General features: G+C 37.7%; 1 protein-coding gene across 3 annotated transcripts in view; it reads left to right on the top strand.

Annotated features, from left to right (window-relative positions):
• LOC128238564 (origin recognition complex subunit 3-like) overlaps window positions 1-25,699 on the top strand; it is a 53,163-nt gene that overhangs the window by 10,235 nt on the left and 17,229 nt on the right. For all 3 annotated transcript variants that reach the window (XM_052954614.1, XM_052954613.1, XM_052954615.1), the window contains 12 exons: window positions 1,823-1,958; window positions 6,577-6,737; window positions 7,497-7,592; window positions 7,829-7,971; window positions 8,871-9,030; window positions 9,899-10,012; window positions 10,211-10,344; window positions 12,914-12,977; window positions 13,389-13,505; window positions 18,242-18,321; window positions 21,827-21,954; window positions 24,927-25,012. In XM_052954614.1, the coding sequence (XP_052810574.1) occupies window positions 1,823-1,958; window positions 6,577-6,737; window positions 7,497-7,592; window positions 7,829-7,971; window positions 8,871-9,030; window positions 9,899-10,012; window positions 10,211-10,344; window positions 12,914-12,977; window positions 13,389-13,505; window positions 18,242-18,321; window positions 21,827-21,954; window positions 24,927-25,012 (1,419 nt within the window). The remainder of the gene's footprint in view (window positions 1-1,822; window positions 1,959-6,576; window positions 6,738-7,496; window positions 7,593-7,828; window positions 7,972-8,870; window positions 9,031-9,898; window positions 10,013-10,210; window positions 10,345-12,913; window positions 12,978-13,388; window positions 13,506-18,241; window positions 18,322-21,826; window positions 21,955-24,926; window positions 25,013-25,699) is intronic.

The raw sequence follows: 25,699 nt of genomic DNA, 5'->3' as shown, positions 1-25,699 counted from the left end.
GATATTTATTAATAACTTCTATACCCTTCATTCAATTGACTTAATACTTCACACAATTGTTCAGGACCATCACCCAATGAGGTTACATAACTCCATATCCTAAATACAAGTTATGGCCCCTGATTGACTTAGGTTAAAGTTTAAGGCAAGTAAAAGTTAAGGGCAAGTTGGGATTTTAATAAAAAAAAACTGTACCATTCATTAAATGCACTTAATAAAATTCAAAATTATTTATGATCATCTTTCAACAAGAAACATAACTCCGTTTTAAGCGTTAATACAAATTATGGCCCTTGATTTTTTGATTTTTTTAAATTTCCTTTGAAAGGCATATTTGTATATTCTTAACCACATTTTCATAATGGGAAATCAAGTTATTTGAATGACTTGCATCATTGTTTGGGTTGGCTGGTGGGAGAGCAGCATAAAGGTCACCTTATGTATCGAAAATTTTAGATAGGTTTGACAATAAGAGGTCAAACTTGGTATTATTACATCGTTATTGTATTCTTAGTCAAAGTGGCGTAGTCGAGCGTGCTGTCTTACGACGGCTCTTGTTTTCTGCAGGATAACTTGGTCACATTAAAGTATAATAGAATTTTAGCAAAAATCAAACAACAGATTTTTTCTGCACTAAATTTAAAAAACAGTTCTCCAATTTTCATGACATTTGGTTAGTTTACATACAAACACACACATACACACATGCACACATGCTTTCTCACTGGCACACACTCTGTTGACCTGTCAGCACCACTGTAGTGATTGTATTTTCAGGATCTTTATATTTTACTTCTTTGGTGTGTCACATGGGGTCAAAAACTAGGTCACTGGGACTTATCTTTTTGGAAAAGCTAATGTATTTATAAAATGTTCTTTTTTTCGTCACACAATTGGGATAGTTTCTGTTCATCTTCATGAATTGTTATCAGGATATTTGTATGAATTATATCTTTGATAAGTTTAAATATGGGTCTTCTTGGTAAAAAACTAGGTGCTGTAATGCTGTATTTCGGCATTGGCGCCTTGTTATACTTACAATTTTCAAACGAAATCTATGTCAAGACAAAAAATTCATGAAAGGGTCAACAGATTAAATAAAGAAATTGATATACATGATAATTGTTAAACCCCATCAAATCTGTTCGATCTTGGTTACAATTTAACAATTTTTGAAGGAGTTATGGACCCTTTTCAAAGAATAAATTTAATATTCCTGTGTCAAGGGGGGACCATGTGGGTTATTTTATCATTCCTCTGACAGCTAGTTATATTTCTACGGATCTTTTTATAAATTTTAGACAGATTATATAAGGTTTACTCATATATTTTACGGTGCAAGAGTTTGGAAAATTGGTTTCTCTGGTAACCAAAGTTAGATGCTTCAGAGTACTTTGAACACATGTTCATTTGATTGTAACAATTATACTTCTCTTACAACAAGCTTTGTTACTGTCAAGGATATTTTGTAAATTCAAAAATATAAAATATGTGGAAACATTTCAGTTGCCAACAATTTTTTTTTTTGAACTGTGTTTCCAAATTTATTATTGGCTTTAGTTAGTTTTATAATACAGATAAATATCAAAAGAATGAAAGATGCCCCTAGGGTAAATTCATTTTATGCCTTACATCATTATTGAAATGGGACTCTGCAAGAGTTTTGTAGCATTTACCATATTTCAGCCTGCCTTTTACACTGTTAGACAGTATCTAAAAATATTCAAGGAAAAATTTGAATTTCTGCATTTAATTATATAAATAAAAGTATTCCTTTAATGAGATGTTGTTTGTTTATTATTCAAAACATTGTGTATTTTAGATACTGCAGTCTGATTTTAACAGCAGCATATTTGAGGAGCTACTGACATATACTCAGTGTGCACATGCTAGCTTTTCACTGGAAACGTGTGCAAGTGCCTCACTCAGAGAGATACCTGCAGCTGCATTGGTCACAGGTGGGATGCTAAAACCAAAAGCAATATTTAAGTTAAGAAATATTAAATGAGGGTGTTTCAGTTTTCGATCTAGTTATTTTTGCTGCCATTTGAAGTTCCAGTTACAAGGTGGTAAATGTTCAGTATACTGGGTGGGTAGATGGAGTGTGCATGGAAGGTGTTTGTTACAGGGTGGTCAATGTTCAGTATACTGGGTGGGTAGATGGAGTGTGGATGGAAGGTGTTTGTTACAGGGTGGTCAATGTTCAGTATACTGGGTGGGTAGATGGAGTGTGGGTGAAAGGTGTTTGTAACAGGGTGGTCAATGTTCAGTATACTGGGTGGGTAGATGGAGTGTGGATGGAAGGTGTTTGTTACAGGGTGGTCAATGTTCAGTACACTGGGTGGGTAGATGGAGTGTGGATGGAAGGTGTTTGTTACAGGGTGGTCAATGTTCAGTACACTGGGTGGGTAGATGGAGTGTGGATGGAAGGTGTTTGTTACAGGGTGGTCAATGTTCAGTATACTGGGTGGGTAGATGGAGTGTGGATGGAAGGTGTTTGTTACAGGGTGGTAAATGTTCAGTATACTGGGTGGGTAGATGGAGTGTGGATGGAAGGTGTTTGTTACAGGGTGGTCAATGTTCAGTACACTAGGTGGGTAGATGGAGTGTGGATGGAAGGTGTTTGTTACAAGGTGGTAAATGTTCAGTATACTGGGTGTGTAGATGGAGTGTGCATGGAAGGTGTTTGTAACAGGGTGGTCAATGTTCAGTATACTGGGTGGGTAGATGGAGTGTGGATGGAAGGTGTTTGTTGCAGGGTGGTAAATGTTCGGTACACTGGGTGGGAAGATTGAGTGTGGATGGAAGGTGATTGCTACAGGGTGGTCAATGTTCAGTATACTGGGTGGGTAGATGGATGTGGGTGAAAGGTGTTTGTTACAGGGTGGTAAATGTTCAGTATACTGGGTGGGTAGATAAATGTGGGTGGAAGGTGTTTGTTACAGGGTGGTAAATGTTCAGTATACTGGGTGGGTAGATGGAGTGTTGGTGGAAGGTGTTTGTAACAGGGTGGTCAATGTTCAGTATACTGGGTGGGTAGATGGAGTGTGGATGGAAGGTGTTTGTTACAGGGTGGTTAATGTTCAGTACACTGGGTGGGTAGATGGAGTGTGGATGGAAGGTGTTTGTTACAGGGTGGTCAATGTTCAGTATACTGGGTGGGTAGATGGAGTGTGGATGGAAGGTGTTTGTTACAGGGTGGTCAATGTTCAGTATACTGGGTGGGTAAATAGAGTGTGGATGGAAGGTGTTTGTTACAGGGTGGTAAATGTTCAGTATACCTGGTGGGTAGATGGAGTGTGGATGGAAGGTGTTTGTTACAGGGTGGTCAATGTTCAGTATACTGGATGGGTAGATGGAGTGTGGATGGAAGGTGTTTGTTACAGGGTGGTCAATGTTCAGTATACTGGGTGGGTAGATGGAGTGTGGATGGAAGGTGTTTGTTACAGGGTGGTCAATGTTCAGTATACTGGGTGGGTAGATGGAGTGTGGATGGAAGGTGTTTGTTACAGGGTGGTCAATGTTCAGTGTACTGGGTGGGTAGATGGAGTGTGGATGGAAGGTGTTTGTTACAGGGTGGTTAATGTTCAGTATATTGGGTGGGTAGATGGAGTGTTGGTGGAAGGTGTTTGTTACAGGGTGGTCAATGTTCAGTATACTGGGTGGGTAGATGGAGTGTGGATGGAAGGTGTTTGTTACAGGGTGGTCAATGTTCAGTACACTGGGTGGGTAGATGGAGTGTGGATGGAAGGTGTTTGTTACAGGGTGGTAAATGTCCTGTATACTGGGTGGGTAGATGGAGTGTGGATGGAAGGTGTTTGTTACAGGGTGGTGGATGGAAGGTGTTTGTTACAGGGTGGTGGATGGAAGGTGTTTGTTACAGGGTGGTTAATGTTCAGTACACTGGGTGGGTAGATGGAGTGTGGATGGAAGGTGTTTGTTACAGGGTGGTCAATGTTCAGTATACTGGGTGGGTAGATGGAGTGTGTATGAAAGGTGTTTGTTACAGGGCGGTAAATGTTCAGTACACTGGGTGGGTAGATGGAGTGTGGGAGGAAGGTGTTTGTTACAGGGTTGTTAATGTTCAGTACACTGGGTGGGTAGATGGAGTGTGGATGGAAGATGTTTGCTACAGGGTGGTCAATGTTCAGTACACTGGGTGGGTAGATGGAGTGTGGATGGAAGGTGTTTGTTACAGGGTGGTAAATGTTCAGTATACTGGATGGGTAGATGGATTGTGGATGGAAGGTGTTTGTTACAGGGTGGTAAATGTTCAGTATACTGGGTGGGTAGATGGAGTGTGGATGGAAGGTGTTTGTTACAGGGTGGTCAATGTTCAGTATACTGGGTAGAAAGATGGATGTGGATGGAAGGTGTTTGTTACAGGGTGGTAAATGTTCAGTATACTGGATGGGTAGATGGAGTGTGGATGGAAGGTGTTTGTTGCAGGGTGGTCAATGTTCAGTATACTGGGTGGGTAGATTGAGTGTGGATGGAAGGTGATTGTTACAGGGTGGTAAATGTTCAGTACACTGGGTGGGTAGATGGAGTGTGGATGGAAGGTGTTTGTTACAGGGTGGTCAATGTTCAGTATACTGGGTGGGTAGATGGAGTGTGTATGGAAGGTGTTTGTTACAGGGTGGTCAATGTTCAGTATACTGGGTGGGTAGATGGAGTGTGGATGGAAGGTGTTTGTTACAGGGTGGTAAATGTTCAGTATACTGGGTGGGTAGATAGAGTGTGGATGGAAGGTGTCTGTTACAGGGTGGTCAATGTTCAGTATACTGGGTGGGTAGATGGAGTGTGTATGGAAGGTGTTTGTTACAGGGTGGTAAATGTTCAGTATACTGGGTGGGTAGATGGAGTGTGTATGGAAGGTGTTTGTTACAGGGTGGTAAATGTTCAGTATACTGGGTGGGTAGATAGAGTGTGGATGGAAGGTGTCTGTTACAGGGTGGTCAATGTTCAGTATACTGGGTGGGTAGATGGAGTGTGTATGGAAGGTGTTTGTTACAGGGTGGTAAATGTTCAGTATACTGGGTGGGTAGATGGAGTGTGGGTGGAAGGTGTTTGTTACAGGGTGGTTAATGTTCAGTACACTGGGTGGGTAGATTGAGTGTGGATGGAAGGTGTTTGTTACAGGGTGGTTAATGTTCAGTACACTGGGTGGGTAGATTGAGTGTGGGTGGAAGGTGTTTGTTACAGGGTGGTTAATGTTCAGTACACTGGGTGGGTAGATGGAGTGTGTATGGAAGGTGTTTGTTACAGGGTGGTAAATGTTCAGTATACTGGGTGGGTAGATGGAGTGTGCATGGAAGGTGTTTGTTACAGGGTGGTTAATGTTCAGTACACTGGGTGGGTAGATGGAGTGTGGATGGAAGGTGTTTGTTACAGGGTGGTTAATGTTCAGTATACTGGGTGGGTAGATGGAGTGTGGATGGAAGGTGTTTGTTACAGGGTGGTTAATGTTCAGTATACTGGGTGGGTAGATGGAGTGTGCATGGAAGGTGTTTGTTACAGGGTGGTTAATGTTCAGTACACTGGGTGGGAAGATTGAGTGTGGATGGAAGGTGATTGCTACAGGGTGGTTAATGTTCAGTATACTGGGTGGGTAGATGGAGTGTGGATGGAAGGTGTTTGTTACAGGGTGGTAAATGGTCAGTATACTGGGTGGGTAGATGGAGTGTGGATGGAAGGTGTCTGTTTAAGAGTGGTCAATGTTCAGTATACTGGGTGGGTAGATGGAGTGTGTATGGAAGGTGTCTGTTTCAGGGTGGTCAATGATCAGTATACTGGGTGGGTAGATGGAGTGTGGATGGAAGGTGTTTGTTACAGGGTGGTAAATGTTCAGTATACTGGGTGGGTAGATGGAGTGTGGATGGAAGGTGTTTGTTACAGGGTGGTAAATGTTCAGTATACTGGGTGGGTAGATTGAGTGTGGATGGAAGGTGTCTGTTTAAGAGTGGTCAATGTTCAGTATACTGGGTGGGTAGATGGAGTGTGGATGGAAGGTGTTTGTTACAGGGTGGTAAATGTTCAGTATACTGGGTGGGTAGATGGAGTGTGGATGGAAGGTGTCTGTTTCAGGGTGGTAAATGTTCAGTATACTGGGTGGGTAGATGGAGTGTGGATGGAAGGTGTTTGTTACAGGGTGGTAAATGTTCAGTATACTTGGTGGGTAGATGGAGTGTGGATGGAAGGTGTTCGTTACAGGGTGGTTAATATGCAGTACACTGAGTGGATCGATGGACTGTAATATGTTCAAGTTGCAGTGGTATCATCGTCCATAAGGTCACAGATCATGGGATAGAAATCAAATAATCATAAACATACTCATTGACATGTATTGTAGTTAACATTTTTAAAGTCAATGTTTGGAATTCTAGTGTGGTGTTAATCATCCAAGCAAATTCAATCCCTAGCAAATTGCTGCAACACAATAAACACAGCCACATTAAATTGATTTTCTCATGTGCATATTATAGTTACATGTAACAGGTATACAGGAAAACTTGATTGTCATGATGTATGGAAAAACATTCAGGAACAACAATAACCTTGTATGAAACATTTTAGGTGTGAACACACCAGACCATGGCACAATGTTCGGTAACCTTGTCTCAATGCTGCGGGACAGAGTTACGCCCCTTGTCACCATTCTCAAGTCTAAGGACTGTCAAAGTGTGAGGAACATTCTCACCAGAACTATGTCCCAGCTCCTGGATAACACACACCTGGTATGCAACTTTGTACACTCGAATATCAGTTATTTTCTACTTGATTTTTGTGATAAAATGTTCAGCAAAAATGAAGGGAGTCTGTGGGTTGGTAGTCACTTGATGCAAAAAGTCCTAGCCTTCTGAATAAAACAATCAAATGTGGGGGTTGGGTAGATAATTCCCCAAAATTAGTTGGAGGATAATTTTAGAAGTCACTTCAAAATTGGGTAAATCTATGAAGAGGGAAAGACATCAATAAATAGCCCAAATGCTGTTAGCGTGCCCTTTAAAAAAATAAGTTTAAGAACTTTGCATAACAGTATCATTGAACATGTTAACACTGTTAATACTTAGTTTTTTATTAAAATGTATTCATTAATACTTGTGTAAAATAAGATGCATTTTGTTACATGTAGTAGTGTACAGAAAGTTAGGTAAATACAGTGGGAATCCAGCTATTTGGGAATATAGCCCTTCTCAAAATTATGGTGTAAAATTATTTGGTGATTTCGCCACAATATTTGGATTTCCACGCCAAGTCATGTGCATATAAAACCCTAGTGATTCAATATGTTAACATTTTGGAAAATTACAATCATGTTCGTATTTATGCTGTTAAAATACCAAGTTACATGTACACTCCCACTTTTTGGTGGTTTAATTTTTTCTTGTTAATTGGGAAAGTATAGAAAAGATGGCTTTGAGAATGGGGAATGTGGCTGATTTTTTAGCTGAGTTTGTATTTTATTATATTTGATATACTTCTCTTTGACCCAGGATTATGATGATGATGAAGACAGTGAAGCAGTCAACAGTCGACCCCTGCCTCTCACCCTGTCCACACTTGCCAAGTGGTACCATAACAAATATGTTGTAAGTGTCAAAACAGTTGTCTCCTTAACAACATTCACTGGCTGAAGATCCCTATATATTCAGTAATAGGACTATTGTGTAAATGATCTTTAATTTCAGTTGGTTTTCTTATATTCCTATGACCAAGGCAAACATCAAGTTAAAAGAAAGATTTTTCAATAGGTTACAACAATTTGTAGTTACATGTAAGAGTTCAATGTGAAAGTTGAACCATCTCTTACCTCTGCTTTTCCCAGAGTAAACCCTCCTCTCCTAAAAAGCGTAAGTCTAGTGCTGGTGTAGGTGTAGAGAGGGGCGGTCTCCCACCAGTCGTCATTGTGATGGAAGACTTTGAAAACTTCCCGCCACGTGTAGTGCAGGACTTCATCATTATTACAAGGTCAGCATTCCTCCCTGTCCCTTATGTTAAGTTGCTTATTAATATTTTAGAGTTATGCCCCGCAATTAAATTAGAGAAGAAACTTGCAAAGAATTGTATTTTAATATCTTAAACGAACATTTTTATCTTAATCAAGTTTTGTTAGAGATCTCAATCAAGCACTGTTAACTCAAAAATAAAGATGATATGTCGCATGCAAGACCTATGTCCCTACCTCAAAAGTCAAGGCCACACTTACATGTTTATCATAATGGAACTCTGCATATATGTAATGTATATATATACATTATAGTTTGTTGTGTCAGGGCTGAAACTTTGTCATGCACTTAGGGATTTTAAAATAAATTGGCAAATGTGTTTGGTACTTAAAGACAAAGTGTCATGACCCTACCTCTAATTTCAAGGTCACACTTTCAGTTAAGCCATGCTGCATATATGCATATACAGTATAGTGGGTCGTGTCGTTGCTATTAAAGTAATAGCAGTAATAGTCAGGCAGAGAGGGATTTTAAAATAAATAACTGTCCGATTCAAGGCCCATGTCCCTATATGATAGCTATTCCTGAATGAAAGCATGATAGTAATTCCATAATCCATTGAACTTGATGGCACTTTGAGGGCATTAGTCACTTACTGTGGCAGCTCTTGTTTGAATTTTAATAGTGTGGGAAACAGTTGATTGCTGACTTGTCATCATATCATATCATAACTTTTGTATTAATTTACTTATATAACACATATTGAACAACTGGCATTGTCACATTAATCAGGGCTAAAATATCTTCATGGGATAACATTGTATGATTTTTGTATTTAGGCCTTTTATATGGTATTTATCATTTTCAGTGATAGATCAAGTTTATTCAATATTATACATTTGCATCAGTTTGGATTTTCAGTAACTATATCAGCCTGCTACCAGTAGTGTTTATTTTCGGGATAGCGACATCAGTGTCTGCTATTCACCGCCTGCTGCCTAACGAGGTGTCGTCGCTACTGTGTATGGAAAAGTTCCAGGCTCCACCTTCAACTGAGTACCTCGCCCTCGCCATCAGCCAGGTAAACCTCACCCTCGCCATCAGCCAGGTAAACCTCATTCTCGTTATCAGCCAGGTAAACCTCACCCTCGCCATCAGCCAGGTCAACCTCGCCCTCACCATCAGCCAGGTAAACCACACCCTCGCCATCAGCCAGGTAAACCTCACCCTCGCCATCAGCCAGGTAAACCTCACCCTCGCAATCAGCCAGGTAAACCTCATTCTCGTTATCAGTCAGTTAAACCTTGCCTTTGCCATCAGCCAAGTAAACCTCAACCTCATCAACAGTCAGGTAAACCTCACTCTTGTCATCGGCTAGATAGACCTCTTCTTCATTGACATTTAGGTATACCTCACCCTCGTCAGCAGCCAGGTATACTTCTCCCTCATCATCAGCTAGGTATACCTCTACCTCATCATCAGCTAGCTACACCAAACCTTCATCATCAGTCGGAATACCTCAACCTTGTCATCAGCCAGGTATACCTCACCCTCATCATCAGCCAAGTAGACCTCAGCCTTGCCATTAACCAGGTAGACCTCAACCTTGTCCTTAATCATCACCCAGGTAAACGCCACCCTTGTTATTTTGGCCTCTTGGAAAGAAAGATGCCTATGAAAATCATGTTAAATATCATTGCTTATTCTGTTTGGTACATATATGTTAATTTGAAAAAAAATTAATACCACACACATTTTGAATCCTTGACAGAATTTCAAAATAAAACTTACCTTCTTCCTTGTACTTGGCTTTTTTTTTTCTTTCTTTTTTTCCCTCAAATTGAAACTTGTGAAAAGTGGTTTGAATAATATATTTCAAAAAAATATATAAGTTATAAGTTTTAGTTATGTATACATTAATATTTGATATTGCCTCTGCTTTCATTCAGATGCTGATGACATCAAGATGCCCGTTTAAGCTTGGAAAGGGAGTATTCCAGCTGCTCCTTGATATCTTCCTCTACTATGACTTTTCTGTGCTCAACTTTAACCAGGCATTACGGGTATGGCTATTTTTTGTTTCTCTCCATTGTCCTTGCTACAGTTAGGTTTTGAGTTTGATTTTGAAGTAAAATATACAACTTAATAAGCTCTGTTAGGTGGTAGACCTTTTAAAACTTAACGAATGTTAAGAAACCTGTTCTTTCTTTTACTGCTTGTACTTCTTTGTTGAAAATATTAATCTCTTAATTGATATCCAGTTTGCAATGCTTGATCACTACACTAGTCAGCCATTGAGTTATTTGTGCTGTAATCATGATGACACGGAGGTTACAGTCAATCAGATGGATGGACAGGCTCTTGACAGGCTGCGTCAACTCAGTTCCTTTATGAGGTGTGTATTCTTAGTTTAACCTAACTAAAATATGCATCTTTTGTGACATATTTTGTTAGAAGTCAGAAGGTTAATAAGAAGTGAAAGAGAGACCTAAAGCACCTGATAGTGTATTTCTTATTCATAAACAGGCTATGCATTTGAGGATTTTTAAATATTTGTTCACCATGAGAAGATTGCTTGTTGCGTGCACAGTCCATGCATGATTGTCGAAAGGTTACACTCGTGTCATTTGTCAAAATGCATTTTTGCCCGTCCTGGCTGTAACTTTGGCAATGCTTTGGGGAATTTAAAAAATGCACAGATGTTTACCATAAGAAGAATACCCATCACGTGCAATGGCATTGTCCGTATTTTAAAGGTCAAGGTTGCTTTATTTTGTCTTGTCCGGGCTGTAACTGAGCACATTTTGGGACTTTAAATGAAATTGGAACAAAACTTGCCCATGAGACAAGGGTTTTAAAGATCAGGGCTTATGCAAAAATTTGGATTGAGAGCTTTTGATTCTAGAATATTGTACTGTTGTACTGTTGTGAACATGGATTTTTGCTCAGATATTTGCATCAAAAATGGTAGGAAGAACCTTGAAATGAATACACATGACTTTGGGAACATTTTCAAAAGGGGTGTTTGCCCTTCTAATTAATTGTTAAGCTGTAACTTAGCAATGCATTGGTGAATTTTAAAACAACCTAGATTTTCACCATGAGAAGATGTCTCCTGCATGAATGTCTGTAGGTCAAGGTCAAACTTGAAAGTCATTGGTAAATGATTTACCGGAGGGGATTTGAGGTTTATCCTCCATTTGTTTGTCCGTCCGTCCACAAAAATCTCATTCCTGCGATAACTAAAAAAGTATCAAAGCTAGGTTAATGAAACAAAGTATGTGGCAAGAGGGTAATATGGAGATTATGCACATTAGTTTATTTTTTTCGTCAGGCAGAGTTATGGCCCTTGACTTATGAAAAATATAGCTAATTTGGTCCTTTAATAACTCCAAAAGTATCAAAGCTAGATTCATGAAACTAAGTATGTGAATAGAGGGTAAAATGGAGATATTGCACTTTTTTTTTTCGTCAGGCAAAAAGTTATGCAGAGTTATGGCCCTTGACTTATTAAAAATATAGCTGTTGACGGAAAAAAAATCTTGGTCCTGGGATAACTAAAAAAGTATCTAAGCTAGGTTAATGAAACTTATTATGTGGAAAGAGGGTAATTTGGAGATTATGCACGTTATTTTTTTCGTCAGACAAGGTAATGCAGAGTTATTGCGCTTGACACTAAAAATATAGCCAATTTGGTCCTGTGATAACAAAAGTATCAAAGCTAGGTTCATGAATCTCAGTATGTGGCAATACATCAAAAGTAGACATGGGTAATCTGGTAGGTATTATGGCTAAAACTGTAGCATTTTATATGGATAAAGTATACTGTAAATGCCATAAGTTCACTATCACATGGGCTGGGGTGACTTAAACAACTTTGAATTATTGGTAGGATTTGTTTAAGTTTTCATGGGGATTCTCTTGAGACAAGCTCATCCTTTTCACAAGGCTTTAAACCGGTCGGGGACACTTGGCGCTCACTGCGCGGCATTCTTGTTGTGCAAGTATTTTAGCTAGTTTGGGCTGTAACTTATTTATTCATTGAGTGAGTTTACAATATCTTTACAAATCACCATTAGAGGAGGAAATGTCACATGTAAGAACCATATAGACGAGTTACAGATCAAGGTCAGTTTCTTCTATATTTTACTTGATTGACATCACTGTCCTGCAGTAAGAACCATCAACTTGCCAATAATTATGCCTCTCTTAAAAGAAGATGGGGGATATTGCTTTGCACATGTCAGTCGGTCTGTCTGTTGGTCGGTAGACTAAAGCTTGTCCAAGTGATAACTAAACATTGCCAGGACCTATTGTCATCAAAATTGTCATGAAGATAGGGCCTGACCAGTTGATGACCCCTATTGATTTTTTGGGTCATCAGGTCAAGGTCACAGTGACCTTGAACACAAAAAGCTTGTCTGTGATAACTAGACAATGTCTGCACCCATGGCCCTCAGACTTAACATTTAGGTTGGGGCATGACCAGTAGATGACCCCTATTGATTTTGAGGTCAAAGGTCACAGTCACAACTCATATTCATAGTTTTCGTCATATTTACTTACTCCCTGCTGCTAAGAGGAAACATGTTTATCTGCAAATATCAGTCGTCATCTGAACATGATTAAAAACTGTACCTACTATCTTCACACTTTGAATGGTCATAATCTTAAAACTGCCTCAAAGGCATCCAATGTCAATGACCAATCAGCTGTCATTTCAGTCCATGCATATTTCATTCAATCCAAATATTCCTGATAACATGGCGATGGGGCCATAATGTTTGACAAACATCTCTTGTTACATTAAAGGTCAAACAACAACTTTTCTAACAACGTTTACTGTTGGCATTTTCCAACAAACATGTAGTTGTTACTACTGGTGGTACTGGTATGTTAACAACAATGAAGATAATATCCTAGGTTGGAAGCTGTCCAGAAATCGTATATGTAAACCATTTCAGCTATGTGGAGGAATGTTCAACCACAGAACAACCAAGCCTTCTTCTAGACGAGAAGTTCACCAAGGTATCAGTATTACTAAAATCATTTTCTTAAAATGGTACAAGCATGATATAATTCTTTGAAATGGTGTCAGATTTTTTGAGAAATTAGATTTTTTTACTGTAGTTATTTTGTTTCTGAGTGAATGCTTCAGTTAATTTTGCCATGCTTGGTGTAGTGTATACTATATTCTACTCTGTTTATATTTAGCCTGAATATACACATGTACATTTTAAAATATTATGTAGAGAGAAAATTAAATGAGTATAATCATGTTTCCAGGGCCATGGTCAAAGTTGCATTTATTAAAGATAGAAGAGGATTGCATATCACCCCTTTTTCTGGCCATTTGCAGAAAACCCTGGTTTTGTCACCTTGTGACATTTCTTGTTTGACACTGGTGACAGGAGAGTGATGTATGATCTTTTTTTCCAGAGAAGAGTGGTCCAGCTGATAAATGAGATGTTTGAATACCATATCAACTTCTTCCCCATACTCAACTGTCTACACACACTCGTGTCAAAACTACCCGGCTATCCACTCGGAAAACAGGTACAAGATTGAGAGATCAAAACCTCAATTTTCTTTGGACAGTTTATTTTTAGGCCCATACTTTTAAGCCTCATCTGGCTCATTTGATAACAGGTGTGTGACATGTTGACAATGCTGTGTAATCTTTTAGGGACAACTATTCACTGGAATGGTGTCTAAGACATTTAATTCGAACATCTTATTAACAAATACATGTGCAAAATTAGGTTGTTTTCATGATGTGCGGGAGGTAATGTTACGTAGGCTTCTATCCTAAAAGCATTTGGTTAACATGAATTACCTAGTAAAGACAAAGACATACTTAGCTAATATTGTGATAAATGGATGCAGTGACATTTTGCTAAGTTTAATATGACTTTGCTCCAGAACTTGAGCAGCTTTATTTCATAAAGTCCAGAATCTTAACTTATTTCTCCCTTCCCTTCACCCATATGGAGGCTATTCATTGCCAAAAGTCCAGACGTGTAATTCCCACAATGTGCTTCTTAATCGTACTAAATATCTCTTACATTTGTCAATGTAGACGTGCTATTTGTTGTTTCTATTCGTCAGTTTTTCCGTATTGATTTGTCATTTGTCATTATAGTAGTCAAAATGTATATTTGTCAGATCGACCCTGTATAAACTCACTAAAACATAGATTGTATAACTTGCCTTTAACAATATGATGATGTAATTTAGAAAGCCGAATCATGCATATGTAAAACTGCAATCCTACCGTCGACACTCGCATTTGCAGTCCAACAAGTCCAGGTTTACAAAAGTCAATTGACAAGTTCAGAATTACAGGGATAGACGATTTCGCCTATACTTTATATGGTAAATGTCACCGGAAGAAACGAAGGTGAATGGGCGGAGCTAACGAATCAGATTTTCTTTCGTTTATTTCCGTCGAATCAAGCAAGGGAGATAACATCTTCGCCTACCTCCTGTAAATTCCCGGTTGTAAGTCCGAGTACTCTCTCTTTATTTCACAATAAAAACTAAAATTAACTTCATCTTTTATTTTATTTTGACGATCAATGTTCCTAAATGGGTTATAAATCACCATATTATTTAGTCAATTGCAGTTGGGTGTATCTGAGCTGGGCTCACGGACCCAGATTTATACTGCCACTGTCAGTTGTTTTTTTACTTATATACCCAAGCAAGCAAAAATTGTTCATTTATTTTATTTACAAGTGAACCATGGGCGGATCGTTCAGTGTGTGTGTGGGGGGGGGGGGGGAGCTGTAGGGCCTGTGTCCCCCCAGTTGGCCCGCAAGTGAACTTAAAGGTTAATTTTTTTGTCAATATTTCTCAGAAAAAAATACTTAATTACGCCATAATGCACCAATTCAGACTAAAAATATTCTAGGGGGAGTACCCGTAAACCCCACTTCCCATATTTTAAACATATTAATGTCATGCCCACTCGAGGGATCATGTCCAAAAAGTTTTGCCCCTAAGTAACGCCCCTCTAACGCAAGTCCCTGTTCAAAACCTGCTCCAGCAAACCCACGAAACTTTTGATGGACATCATAATGACATCCACCTAGTTTTTTCTGATGTTATACATTTACTATCTTAATAAGCATGTATGGTGTAAACGTGTAATTTCAATACATCATTGAAACAAAATATACATGTGGATGGAAGAACAGCCCTCCAACCTACTTGTGTCCCCCAGTTATGAATTACGGGATCTGCCACTGTGAACCATAACAATCAAGTGGGGGATTTCAAGAACATGAAAAAATAGATATCGTGAGTCTTAGATTAGAAAAACAAACGCTCGATTTTTCCCCTCCAAAAGGGCTAGGTCTGCTTCACCTAAATGTGAAAAAAAGCCCTGACTGTTGGAAAAAGGCAAGAAAGTGTCCTCTAATGGTAGAATTTAAAATAGTGTTTCGAGTAATTTAAAGCTGCACTCTCACAGATTGACAGTTTTGACAACCTTTTTTTTGTCCCAGACTCGGCTGATTTTGGCAGCAATGCTTTCTATACAAATTATAAGATTACTCACACTAAAACAGATCTAAATTGTTTGGAAAACTGCCGATATTTTTCATTTTTCTTAAAACGTTACTGTAGTATCACTTTTAGCCATAAAACATCAAAATGTAAAACTGAAAAACTGTATCTGATCTGTCAGCAGTCTTATACCACTGGTATCCAGGCATTTACGCAAAAATGGGCTAATTCCAAAACAAAAAATAAAAATAGTTGTCAACACGGTCAATCTGTGAGAGTGCAGCTTTAAAAGAAAAATAAGACAATGGGACTTTTCATTCTTGAAGTATAATTTAATGCTAATGACTAACATTTTGTTGTGTTTGAGTCAAGTATCATTTTGCGTACATCTCATTTCATGTCATATGTGCGTATTAATTACTCAGATGCGTAGGAAAGAAATTGACATTGGGACCGCGGAACGGGTGGGCACGGGAGGGGTGTCCCCTACCGTCGATATTTTTTTTTCAATTTTAGGCATTGAAAGACTCAATTTCCAGTGAGTTCAGGTTTTATTTTCATGTTTTTATCTAAACCTTTTTCGGTTAAAATAGTTGAAAGATATAAAACTATTATCGTTTAGTAGCATGTATTCCTATTTGCGCAGTCTCACAATGTATGTTTAATAACAAATTAGCGCAGTCTTCTTCATAGTAAAGCCACCAGTGACTTCGGAACCATTGCGAGTTGAGTGCCATGTGTTCAGTTTTCTTAGTGCCAAACATCTCTTCAGAAATTTAAAACTTATAGGCTGATTTGGAACGTTCATTTTAATGTCAAACTTTTATGTGACCAGTTTGAAATAATACATATTGCTGGCTATTTAATGACAATTCATTTTTAACGAGTAATTGCAATTATCACAATAAACTACAGTTTTTGAAAGACCAAAAACGATACAAATAATTACCGGTATTGTCTTATTGCCTCTTCTTCCACTTTAATAATCCGCCCGGAATGTTTTCACGCCATTCACACGCCAATTAGCTAGATGGTGACATGTTTAATTATGACATGATGACCTGTTTATTCAATATCGTGTCAGACTGGTATTGATCTATATGCGCGTAGCTTTATTATGCCCCCGAAGGTGGGCATATTAAAATCGCACCGTCCGTCCTTCCGTCCGTCCGTCCGTCCGGCTCTGTAACTTTCCCTTGTATGGACAGATTTTAAAATAACTTGCCACATGTGTTCCACATACCAAGACGACTTGTGGCGTGCAAGACTCATGTCCCTACCTCAAAGGTCAAGGTCACACTTAGTGTTTATTCACAATGAAGTGCTGCATATAAGGATATAGAGTATAGGTTGTCGTGTCCGGGCTGTAACTTTCTCTTGTATGGACAGATTTTAAAATAACTTGCCACATGTGTACCACATACCAAGACGACGTGTCACGTGCAAGACCCGTGTCCCTACCTCAAAAGTCAAGGTCACACTTAGTGTTTATTCACAATGGAGTGCTGCATATAAGGACATAGAGTATAGGTTGTCGTGTCCGGGCTGTAACTTTCCCTTGTATGGACAGATTTTAAAATAACTTGCCACATGTGTTCCACATACCAAGACGACGTGTCACGTGCAATACCCGTGTCCCTACCTCAAAGGTCAAGGTCACACTTAGTGTTTATTCACAATGGAGTGCTGCATATCAGGACATAGAGTATAGGTTGTCGTGTCCGGGCTGTAACTTTCCCTTGTATGGACAGATTTTAAAATCACTTGCTACATGTGTTCCACATACGAAAACGACGTGTCTTGTGCAAGACCCATGTCCCTTCCTCTAAGGTGAAAGATACAGTGTTTATTCACAAGGGAATTCTGAATATAAGGACATAACAGTGTAGGTTGTAAAGTATGGGTGGTATTTTTTTATGTTCAGAGGCAATTTAAAATACATTGCCATATGTATTTGACACGTAAAGGCAAGATCAACTTTTCATGTACTGACCTTGTTCGTAGGTCAATGTCACATTCGGGGGCATTCGTCACATACTGTGACAGCTCTTGTTTAAATTGCGATTATTAAGAAAATCGGTATTAAATATTTGGGGCCCCATTGCCGTTACTAGCCAGAATATTGGGGCTGTGACCGCGGCCCCTGCGGCCCCAGCTACTATGCGCCTGTTACTATTATATAGACAAAAACATGTTGTAATATCATATATTATTTTATTCGACATGAAATAATTTATAATCCATCCTGTTTCCAAATCATAGTCCAAAATGTCATAATATAGATGATTCGTAATGTCCATAATAACGTTTGCAATGTCCATGGTCCAAAGTATCCATAATTGGTTTAAATAGAAAGAGGTAAGGAGGAGTTAAGACATGGTTAAGGCGGAGTTAAGACATGGTTAAGGCGGAGCTATCTATAAATAAAATTAAATTCATCTCGTTGCGAATGTAAAGTCACCACCATACAATGTACTTTGTAGAACTACGAATTAAAATCTGTCTTCTACACACCGCAATGTAAATCTCGGCATGTGACTTTCACGGAATGACTTTATAAACACGACTGAATCTTCTGTTGAATAGATGCAACGAGAATAAAACTCCAATTGGTACAATGAAAAATGAAAATGTGCAGTGTAAAATGTAAACATACAACCAATGAGTTGGCGAATGTAAAAATCATCAATGTTACAAACCTGAAATACACACATACACGTCTGGACTTTTGGCAACGAATAGCCTCCATACACCCAAGCATGTCCATTTTTCTGCTGGTGTAGGTTCGTGAGGTGTACTCAGCATGTCTGGAGGAGAGTGTGTGGGAGAGAGAGGACTATAAACATGCAACAGACCTCTTGAGGTAAGTTACACACTGACAGAAGTCAACTAATACTTAAAATGGTACTGGAAACAAAACCAGGTCTATTATGCTTAATTTGAAAATAAATTGATATAAAGTGCCTGCAGCTTTTTGCTTAATTGTTCCCACTTAATATGGCTTTACCTTGCTCCCTTTCCAGTTCAAATGCCATCATGGGGAACTGCTATCATGTACAGTAAAACTGCGATAAGTTGAGGAAGCGGGGCACCAACCTAAATCCTAAAGTTATCACATGTTTCGAGTTTGCATGAGTTTCAGTTTTAGTCCTTTATAAAATGCCTTATTTTTAAAGTTTTAAGTCAATTTGATAGAAATGCACCCATTTTAGCTATCCCCACATAATGAGTCCTATATAACATTGCTTAGGTGTTTGACAATTTGTAAGTTCTTTCTTATTTGCCATATTGCAAAGCAGAGACAAAAAGGAATTACTTTCAGAGATTCCGATGTTGGACCATTATGGTACGGTTTTATTAATTCCCCGCCACAGAGTGGGGAGAGGATTATAGGAATGCACTTTGTCTGTTCCACCATCCGTCCGTCCATACAGCTGTAACATTTCGTGTCCGGGCTATAGCTTACTTATGCATTGATGGATTACCATATTACTTGGTACAAATGTTGTCCTTATTGAGACGATGTGCAGTGACCTTGACCTGGGTCCATACCTCAAAGGTCAAGGTCACATGAGACATTTAAAGGTCAGAGTACAAATGCTCGTGTCCGCGCTTAAACTTACTTATGCATTAATGGATTACCATATTATTTGGTATAAATGTTGTCCTTATTAAGACAATGTGCACTGACCTTGACCCGGGTCCATACCTCAAAGGTCAAGGTCACACAAGTTATTTAAAGATCATAATACACATGCTTGTGTCCGGATTTTTTACATTTAGCAGTGTAGACATGTCAATTCTTACTGGATTTATTGACCTTATACATTTTATGTACTTTTAGCAACAATAACTTAATTTAATCCAAGAACTCGAACCAATTGCAATTTGTGCCAGTAATCCATCATGAAGTTTCAGGTCCATATTATGACAATGCTAAAAAGAAGATAAGATATAGATGTTAAATGAAAGTGTTAAACAAGTTGCACAGATTGATATTTAGCACACTCTACCAAGCATTATCATTATGTGCAACAAGTTTAATATTTAAAAAAACAATGGACACAAATGTGATAATATGTTTATAACATTTGTTTTCTCTTCAAAAGCAGTAAAACAATGTTATGATGTTACCACAATATATATGTATCACTTTATAGAAAGTACTTAAGGCTTGCTTTTTCATCGATGTTATAAATCAAGGACTCATTTGCCTTCTTTTTATTAGCAAATATAACCTTGACATTGATCTTACCTACACTACACACAACATGAATAACTTTAACAAATATCCTTTTATAATATGTTCAAATATCCAAGAATATTTAGGTTACTGACTAAACAACTTGTATTTCCTATATTCCCACTCTTGACCAGTGATTGTGTACAATTTTAGTCAGATTCGACGTACCAGTCAGGTTGCGAGAAAAACGAAATATACTAAAAAACAACGGCGGGGGATATAGCTGTCCTTTGGACTGCCTTGTTCATATGTTAATTACTCTTTTATGCTTCTCACAATTAAATTCTCATAATTATCTTCTGAACCATCCATATCAATTAGGGATGGCAACGAGTAGTAACATTAATTCTCGAGTACTCAGACGATCTTTCGATCGAGTACTCGGGGACTCGATTACTCGGAAAAATTGAATGTGTTCATGAAGACAAGATTGTGTATACATGTATCGTTAATGACGTATATTGTGCGTTGGTCGTATTATTGGTCATTTTCACCTTAAAAGTAAACTTTCATTGCGTATTTTAACAAAAAATAATATAAAAAGAAAACAAATGTTGTTTCAGGCTTTTAATTTGTCTTATTCGTTTCATCTTATACAAGTATGCACTGCAGAAATGAACAACAATCAAAATTACAATGAACGAAAATTAATAGCATACATAAAAATAGTGAACGAAATTCAATACGAAGTTAAGTTGTTTACTCTACATTTTTTTTTTTAAATGGTAGTTTTTCGTACTGTGTAACTGTTGTTTACCTCATTAATATTCATAATTCTTGATTTAAAATATCAACCAATCAATTGTGATAATCATTGCAAAAATACGCCCATTAAGAAATCAATTCTCGTCGGTCGATACTCTTTTGCTCGTTAGCGTCCATTGTTTGGTGAAAGGTTTCTAATTAATATACAATAGAATGTGTAGGTGAAAGTACCGCTATCAAAACTTCGCTAATTGATATCAGTGCTAATTTGAAATAGGGGTCCTTTGTTGACCGATTGCAACTATTACAACAACTGTCAACTAATTGATTAAGGTCAATTGTGTACACAGCGGGGATTAGTGGGACCGTAAATTGTCCTCTTGGCAACTAACCAGATCTGATATTTTGTCTGAAAATCGTGTATTTGGTGTTTTTTATAGATTTAAAAAAAAAATCCGAGTACTCGAGTAGTGATTTGGTACTCGAGTACTCAGACGTTCGATCGAGTACTCGTTGCCATCCCTAATATCAATTAATACTGGTGATACGTATACAGGGATTATTGGTTTTCACTTCTCATTTACTTTACTTTCGTCTGTCATTTCAGTTTTTCAAACTTGCAAAAATTCTATCAAACATCCATCATTTTTTTGTTAATTTCGGAACAAGCTTTCATGAAAATGTGTAAAATAATGACCTCCAGTTATTCAAAAGCTTTTAAGTAAGATTTTTATGTCTGAATCTAGCAATTGTGCTCAACTTATTAAGGTTTTGAGTTATCCTCAGTATATTTTATATGAAAATGGAAAAAATAAAGTCCTGGAGTTCACACAGATTTACTGTTAGTCATTTTTAGCTCGACTATTCGAAGAATAAGGATGGCTATACTACTCGCCCCAGTGTCAGCGTCGGCATCCGGTTTAAGTTTTAGGGCAAGTTGGGATTTTCACTTATAAGTCCAATACCCTTCATTCAATTGACTAAATACTTCACACAGATGTTCAGAGCCATCACATAATGAGGTTAGATAACTCCATATCATTCTTTACACAGGTTATGGCCCCTGATTGACTATGGAACTTAGGTTAAAGTTTTAGGGCAGGTTGGGATATTGTTTAATAACTTCTATACCCTTCATTCAATTGACTTAATACTTAACACAAGTGTTCAGGACCATCACCAAATGAGGTTACATAACTCCATATCCTTAATACAAGTTATAGCCCCTGATTGACTTAGGTTAAAGTTTTAGGCAAGCAAAAGTTCCATAGACAGGCACATATTACATCGTTATTGTATTCACTTCTAAGTCAAAGCGGCGTAGCCGAGCTCGCTGTCTTACGACAACTCTTGCTTCATTTTGTTTCAATAGACTTTCATAGAGAATAATGAGTTTTTTACTAGTTGTTTTGTATTGTAGGATGTTGGCGAAAGATGAGCTTAAGACCCTAGTCACCCAGTGTGTGAACAAGTTGGCCACTGAAGCTCAACTTGCCAGTGTTAAAGCTGACCTAGAGAGGTTTGGATACAGGATGGACCATATTGATGGTAAAGGTGCTATTTGAAGTTGCAGTATTTTATGCAGCTCTGATTAAAGAAAACAACAATTAGATAGAGCATAATTAAGAGTGTAATATTACCTGGAAATATAGACCCTTTTGTCATTTGAACACTGTAATTTACATGGTGAACAAATTTTAAAAATGAATTGATTTTGTCCTGTTTGCTTAGTTGCATTATCTATGAAAAATGGAGCAACTCTTTGAAAAAAATTAACCCATTTGTTTTTTAATTCAGCCGAGTATTAAGCAAAATTGTGGCTTATTTATTTTCATTGCAAATCCTAAATCATATTGCATTTCCAATTTTTATGGTACCTAACACTAATTGCATAAAATTGAATGTTCTCTCCAAGGTCTAATTATTTCACTTATTTCTTAGTTTCTAACATGATATCTGTTGTTTTTCATTGAACAATTAAAAAATCTTCCACAGCGCTATACATTTTAATCAACACTCACACCAGGTAGAGCACAAGATGATTTCACCCTATTATTTTACAACCATATTTTTCCATCTGTGAATAGTTTAATTGCCTTTGCATACTTCCCTGGATATACTTTTTTGGAATATGCATATAATCTGGCACATGTAAGACTTATACGACTTAAATAACAGATTTCTATACAATATATATTTAGCTACAATGGAAAACACCATGACAGATTTTTTCACATGATTTTCTGTGTTTTAATTCTTATCTTTGTCCTAATTGACAAAAATTTGCTTTAAAAATTGGCAAGGGCTGGGTATATTTTATGCCCTGAAGGATGTTGCTATAATTTCTGATTAATAAATGAAGAACTTTTGGGCAAGGAAGCGCAATTCCACATTAAGACAACATGCAGAACCCACTATGCAGGGCACCAGCTCAAGGTCAAAGGTTTGAGTCATAGATTTCGTGTCAGGACTGTAACCCTAAACCCCTGGAAGGATTATCATGTAACTGTAGTCAATTTTATTCCACTGAGACAACATGCAGAACCCACATTTAGTGTAGACTTTTAGTGTAGGTAACTCAAGATATTGAAATGGAACTTGGTACACATCGAGGGCTGAGCGCGAAACTGTTCCATCTGCGTTTTTGTAAATTGTTCCGTAGAAGCTAAAAACTGTTTATTTTGCTTATTTAGGCTTTTCTTGTTACTAAATTCAGAAATAAAGTTCAAAATGATGTCAGAAATAAAGGTATGACTCAAACTTTATCCAACACCATTTTAAAATATGTATTTATTACAATATGTTACTTAGAACAGTTTCGCAGTCAAAATTGACTAAAACTAAAATCTTTTTTCACTACGAAACTGTTCTAAATGACATTTTATTTAAGTATGGTTTATATTGCGTTTATACTATTTAAATGATGCTTCATAATTTAATACACTAAGTAGTTATGAACATAGCTCACTTTTAGAAAAACAGCAGCAAATAATTTTTCTGATTTCAAATTGCCCTTCATATATTAGTTACCCAATGTTTTGGTGCAATACGCTCATAACTGATTTAAATATAATTTTGATCATTGTTGATTATTATACCGGAATCATGAAGTGTTGTGGGCTATGTAGGAATCACCTCGTCCCGTCTGTCTGTCCGTCTGTTTGTCCATCTGGTTTGGGACATGGGGACAAGTTTACGTTTCTCCATTACTCTAAGCTCCATACTTCATACACATATTAACTGTGTTAAGGAGAATTGCTTTGCAAAAAAATCATTACTTTGTTTACGGTCACCCTTTAATCATACAAATTACCTCAAATCAGTCTTGTCCAATCAATAACTTATAAGGCCTTTGTCCAGTCATAAGCATATTTGTTAGGATGTTTAGGCACATTCTCTTGGACAAGTTTGATAAACGGCATTATCGCTTTAGGTCTTGTCTGATCAATAATTTTAGAAGCCTTTGTCCAATCATCACCAAATTTGGTCAAAATGTCTATGGGCATAATATCTCGTATAAGATTGATAACCAGCCATATTGCTTGAGTCATTTTAGAGTTATTGCCCTTCAATAGAAATTACCTACAATTGGTGTTGTCTGATCAATAACTGAAGACGGTTCTGTCCAATCACCATCAAATTTGGTCAGAATGTGTATGGGTAAATATTTTGGACAAGTTTTTAAACCACCCATATGGCTTGAGTCACTCAAGAGAAATCATCCTTTAATTATATAATTTACCTAAAATCAGTCTTGTTCTATTTATTACTAAAATGCCTTTTTAAATCATCACAATTTGGTTAGGATATGCAAAATATCTTGGTCAGGCTTGATTACCTGCCATGTTGCCATAGTCACTCCAGAGTTATGACTCTTGAATTGGCAAAAACTGTATTTTCAATGTCAATCTTCTGAATTTGGCTTAACGTACTACCACTAACCACCAAACTTGGTGTCCTTATATTAGGATGGACATATTTTGTGACAGTTGGCGCTCTTGTTTATACCTGGACTTATTGTCATCAAACTTGACATGAAGGTTGGGCCTGACCAGGAGATGACCCTTTTTGATTTTGGGGGTCAAGGTCACAAAAACCTTTAACGGGAAACGGTTGTCATAGCTTGGTCGAGTGATAACTCAACAATGCTTGGACCTATGGTCATCAAACTTGAAATTGAGGCTGATAACTGAACAATGCCTGCACCTATGGCCCTCATACTTGAATTGGAGGTTGGGCCTGACCGGTAGATAACCCCTGATTTAGGGGTCAATGGGTTAAAGGTCACGGTAACTTTTAACACGAAAAATGTTTGACAAAGCTTTTCCGAGTGATAACTCAACAATGCCTCGGCATATTGTTTGACAAACATCTCTCGTTTGTTTCACTTCTCTCCACCGGGAAATTTTTGAGGTATTGACTTCAAACTTTATATACAGATAAATCTCTTTGCCCTACAAACTATTGTGATACATTAGTCTTTTTACACTTTATTTCCATTTTATTTGATCATTTACCAGAGGAGGCAGAGGAGGAGCCAGCTGGTGATATGGAAATGGTTGACACTAGCCTGCCATCCCGCACATCCCTACATCAGCTACGACAGGTGAGATGACACATACCCACATAAAGGGCATAGTCTTGCAAAAAATCATAAACAAGTTCTGATACATTATTTCAAGATTGGAAGTTTGACGCCCTCGAAGACCGATTGAGGTTTCAAACTTTCAGAAGCCCTGATTATTATTGATGGTCAGAGGGCTTCTCTCACCACTAAGATGGTTGAAAGGAAAATTCTGTGGTCATGACCTTTCAATTATTTACTATGGCCATTGCTATGATTGATAATGACACATCTGTAGTTCTCCAGCAATAAATGTTTTTTATGGCCCGTCACAAATCAGATACTGTTAGTCAGTAACTAAATGGTTAATTGAGTTGAAGTTCAATTCCATTCAATCTTTAACTTTTGGATACAAAAGTTTTATTTCAATAGCAAATATTGAAATTGAGCTTGGTCCAAAGTGAAATGCGTGTTAAAAAGAAAAAATTAATCAAAAGCTCATTTTCTAGGTAGTAGCATTTCAGTTTTTGAAAAGATTTATAGCCATTCAACTTATTTATTTTTGGACCAAATTTAATCAAATTTGTCATGGACTCTTTGATACCTGTTTTTGAAAACAGTATCTCATTTATTTGTTGTTCAACGTCAAGGTACTAAGTGACAGGCCGGGTCGAACTCGTATGGATGAAGGGAAAGCGTAACACAAGCTTTGAATGAAAATAGGGCATT

Source organism: Mya arenaria, chromosome 6 (assembly GCF_026914265.1).
Source record: "Mya arenaria isolate MELC-2E11 chromosome 6, ASM2691426v1".
Taxonomy (NCBI): domain Eukaryota; kingdom Metazoa; phylum Mollusca; class Bivalvia; order Myida; family Myidae; genus Mya; species Mya arenaria.
This window is presented reverse-complemented; position numbering and strand designations above follow the sequence as displayed.